This window comes from Colobus angolensis, unplaced genomic scaffold, assembly GCF_000951035.1.
Source record: "Colobus angolensis palliatus isolate OR3802 unplaced genomic scaffold, Cang.pa_1.0 Scaffold39, whole genome shotgun sequence".
Taxonomy (NCBI): Eukaryota; Metazoa; Chordata; class Mammalia; order Primates; family Cercopithecidae; genus Colobus; species Colobus angolensis.
Window position 1 is genome coordinate 482,444 of NW_012117265.1, and position 4,279 is coordinate 486,722.

General features: G+C 54.9%; 2 protein-coding genes across 4 annotated transcripts in view; both read left to right on the forward strand.

Annotated features, from left to right (window-relative positions):
* Positions 1 to 458: 458 nt before the first annotated feature.
* Positions 459 to 4,279, forward strand: part of FBXW9 (F-box and WD repeat domain containing 9) — a 7,711-nt gene continuing 3,890 nt past the window's right edge. For 2 of the 3 annotated variants that reach the window (XM_011954729.1, XM_011954731.1), the window contains exons 1-3: positions 459 to 924; positions 2,148 to 2,287; positions 2,366 to 2,494. In XM_011954729.1, coding sequence (XP_011810119.1) covers positions 516 to 924; positions 2,148 to 2,287; positions 2,366 to 2,494 — 678 coding nt within the window. In that variant the 5' untranslated portion in view covers positions 459 to 515. The remainder of the gene's footprint in view (positions 925 to 2,147; positions 2,288 to 2,365; positions 2,495 to 4,279) is intronic. The other variant, XM_011954730.1, reaches the window with a different exon arrangement.
* The window catches only part of WDR83OS (WD repeat domain 83 opposite strand), a 34,866-nt gene continuing 33,328 nt past the window's right edge, over positions 2,742 to 4,279 (forward strand). The window contains exon 1 of the mRNA XM_011954728.1: positions 2,742 to 2,883. The gene's annotated coding sequence lies outside the window, so the exon portion shown is untranslated. The remainder of the gene's footprint in view (positions 2,884 to 4,279) is intronic.

Sequence of the window (4,279 nt, forward strand, 5' to 3'; positions counted from 1 at the left end):
ATTACAGGCTTGAGCCACCGCGCCCGGCAGCAGTGTTTATTTTTTACAGAGCAGTATTTATGTCTCATTTAAAGAGACAGGGTCTTACTATGTTGCGCAGGCTAGAGTACAGTGGCGCAATCATGGCTCACTGCAGTCTCGAACTCCTGGGACTCAAGGGATCCTACCCCCTCACCTTCCTGAGTAGCTGGAACTACAGGCGCGCGCCACACCGCCTGGCTTGAGTTTCGTTTTTAGCTAGAGTTGGCTGGCTCTCCGTATCGGCAAGAGAAGATATGCTAGTTTAAAAAGCGCAGAAACAGGAACCTGTATTTTTCAGCCTAAGGCCAACGCGGCTGCAGGAAACCCTGTAAGCGGTCGGTGTTCTGTATTAAGCCGGTGTTCTGTATTAAGCCAGTGCCTGACTTCGCTCGCTCGCTTCCCGTGGGCGCAGAAACGTCATCAGACAGCGCCGGAAGTGCCCTCGCGCTGCCTAGGAGACAAGACGCGAGACCGGCAGCGCCCACCCGGTCGCCATGGAGCTTCCCCTAGGGCAGTGCCATGATTCGCGCTCCTGGGATGATGACTCGGACCCAGAGTCAGAGACAGACCCAGACGCGCAGGCCGAGGCCTACGTGGCCCGCGTTCTCAGTCCGCCAAAATCCGGGCTGGCGTTCCCGCGTCCCTCGCAGCTATCCACGCCCGCCGCGTCCCCGAGCGCTTCGGAGCCTCGGGCCGCGTCCAAGGTTTCGGCCGTAAGTGAGCCAGGCCTTCTGAGCCTTCCCCCGGAGCTGCTGCTCGAGATCTGCTCCTACCTGGACGCCCGCCTCGTGCTCCACGTCCTGTCGCGCGTGTGCCACGCGCTGCGCGACCTCGTGTATGACCGTGTCACCTGGAGGCTACGCGCGCTACACCGCGTACGCGCGCCCTACCCAGTGGTGGAAGGTGCGCGCACCCGGGGACTGGGGGCTCCCGCCCAGGTCAGGCTTGGGGCGGGGAAGAGGTGCATGGGGTGTCCTGGACACAGCCTCTGGAGCAGGCTTCGTGGCTGTCCTGGCTCAGGCTGGAGGCTGAGGTAGTTACTGGTGGTGCGGAAGCCCCTGAGGACCTCTGGGTGGACCACGAGGCAGTCAGGCACTTGGCTTCCTGAGACTGTGGTCCCTGGACGACTCAGGATCCAAATATCCTCAGGCTTGGGATTTTGTGGTACTAAGCCCCTGACCCCTGACTGGGGATTAACACAGGGACTTGAAGCCTTAGGCTCTGGAGTTTATGCTGGGGCTCAAAGTGAGCCCAAGGATCCTCAGGTTCTGAGTCCAGCTTAGAAGCTGAGACAGCACCTGTTGATGTCAAAACTTCTGAGCCCTAGAGCCTTGACCCAGTTAGGGGTGAGACAGTGGCTCTTGGCCCTGAGTTGATTGGTTCCTGAGGGAGAACAGCTTGTGACCTTTGAATCGATATTGTTGATCCTGATACAGCTGGATCCTCAGGCCCTTAAGCCAAGATGTATTACAGCTTGGGTGTTTGATACCCTTAACCTGGAAGCTTTGATTCTGCTTCCAGGTTAAGGTAATCAAACACTCAACCTTAGAGAGGAATCAGGATCACTCCGGGATCAGTGATTCTCAAGGTGTTGCCATTCAACCCCCTAGGTCAGATTCTCCCAAACAGCTTAATAAACATAGATGCCTGGACCCTGTCCATACCACTGAATCTGCATCTGGGGCTTGCATTCTGCATATTGACAGTTTCCAGATACTCTCTGAGGAACAGCTCCCTTGGTCTGGTTCAGATGGCTGAGGCAGGAAGGGTTAGTCATGAGGCCCCAGCTTCTATGCTGAGCCTGAGGTCAGACCTCAACATTCTGAGACCGCTGTCCCCTGAGTTTGGGTTGGGGGATGGGGCCTGGAGAGGTAGTTCTGAGACCCCAATTCCCAATTTCTGGAAATTGGAGTGAGGAGTAGTCCTAGACCTGCCTGGGAAATGGGCAGGCAGTTGGTCCCAAGACCTGAGCCTGGGTTGGCTTGGGGCGGGAGTAGGGATCTCCATGGGGTTCTGTCCAAGTCTGGTGTAGGGTGGGCTTCCTGGAAGCCAGGGTTGGGCTTGGCCAGCTGGCGTGGGTGCTAGGGTCACTGCTCACTGGGCACCCTACTCGTGGTAACCCACAGAGAAGAACTTTGACTGGCCGGCAGCCTGCATTGCGCTGGAGGAGCACCTGTCCCGCTGGGCAGAGGATGGGCGCCGGGCCGAATACTTCTGCTTGGCCAATGGGCACCTGGCTGCCATTGACTCAGTGCTGCTGCTCCAGGTGAGACAGGGTCTGGGGCAGGGCCAGGCAGGGGTGGGCCAGGGTGGCCCTGACAACATCACCTTGCTCCCTTTCCAGGGTGGGTCACTCTGTCTGTCGGGCTCCCGAGATCGCACTGTCAACCTGTGGGACCTGCGGCAGCTGGGGACGGAGCCCAGCCAGGTTCTGGTCAAGACCTTGGGCACTAAGCGGAATAGTACCCATGAGGTGAGGGGTCAGGTGGGGATAGGAGGTATGAGGCCTGAGTAGGGTATCTTGGTTAAGGCCCCAGGTTTTGGTACAGGATCACACAGATTTGAATCTGATTTTTCTATCCTTGGTGTGACTTTGGGTGAGATGTGTGTCTTCTCCATGCCTCAGTTTCTACTTCTGTCCAGTAGGTGATTAGGATGAGGATGAAGGAGATGCATTATGCATTAATGTGGACATACATTAAGCTCAGGCATTTTTTTTTTTTTTTTTTTTTTTTCTGAGATGGAGTCTCACTTTGTCACCCAGGCTGGAGTGCAGTGGTATGATCTCAGCTCACTGCAACCTCCGCCTCCCGGGTTCAAGCGATTCTCCTGCCTCAGCCTCCCAAGTAGCTGGGATTACAGGCCCCCGCCGTCATGCCCAGCTAATGTTTGTATTTTTAGTAGAGACGGGGTTTCACCATGTTGGCCAGGATGTCTCCATCTCCAGACCTCGTGATCTGCCCGCCTCAGCCTCCCAAAGTGCTGGGATTACAGGCATGAGCCACCCGGCCTTTATTTATATAGCTTTTGAGACAATCTCGCTCTGTCACCCAAGCTGGAGTGCAATGGCATGATCTCAGCCCACTGCAACCTCTGCCTCCAGGGTTCAAGTGATTCTCCTGCCTCAGCCTCCCAAGTAGCTGGAATTACAGGTGCCTGCCACCACGCCCAGCTAATTTTTTTTTTTTAATGGAATCTCACTGTTGCTCAGGCTGTAGTGCAGTGGCACAATCTCAGCTTACTGCAACCTTGCCTCCTGAGTAGCTGGAATTATAGGCATGTGCCACCATGCCCAGCTAATTTTTTTCTGTATATGTGTGTGTGTATATATATGTGTGTGTGTGTGTGTATATGTTTTTTTTTTAATCTTTAGTGGACATGGGGTTTCGCCATGTTGGCCAGGCTGGTCTCAAACTCCTGGCCTCAAGTTATCTGCCTGCCTCAGCCTCCCAAAGTGCTAGGATTATCGGCATGAGCCATGGTGCCCGGCCAAGCTCAGGCTCTGACACACAGTAGGTGCTCAATAGATGTCAGGTACACCTTGAGAGGCCCAGTGCAGAGCAGTTATGAGACTGCCCTTGGAGATCAGCCGACTCTGAGCATGACTGTCATCTCGTGAGAAGTGACTGTGGAGGAGCATCTCCACCAGTTGCTAAGGTGGTTAGGCCGGTGGCTGAGAGCTTGGGCCTGGGGCCAGGTTGCTGGGTTCAAATTCACACTGTGCTGCTTCCTGGCTGTGTGACCTTGAGTGAGAAACTCAACCTCTCTGGGGCCCAGTTTCCCCATTTGTAAAATGAGATACATGATAGTGCCCTCCTCTGTGGGATTGGTGGGCAATAAGTCAGCATCCACCACCCTGTGCATATTAGCTCCTGAGGGAAGGGATGTTTTCTGCCCAATTTGCTGATGAATGAACTGAGGGAGGTGATACGGTTTGCCAGGTCACAAAGTAGAGGCCATACTCTTAAACACTTGTCATATGGCTTCAAACCACCACTGGTGCTGAGTCTCTGCAGAACTTGACTTAGAAATGTTATTGGGCCAGGGTGCAGTTAGTTGCTCAGGCCTGTAATCCTAACACTTTGGGAGGCCGAGGCAGGAGGACTGCTTTAATCCAGGAGTTTGAGACCAGCCTGGGCAACAGGACTTTACAAAAAGTACCAAAAAATTAGCCGGGCGTGGTGGCAGGCACCTGTAGTCCCAGCTACTCGGGAGGCTGAGGCAGGAGAACGGCATGACCCTGGGAGGCGGAGCTTGC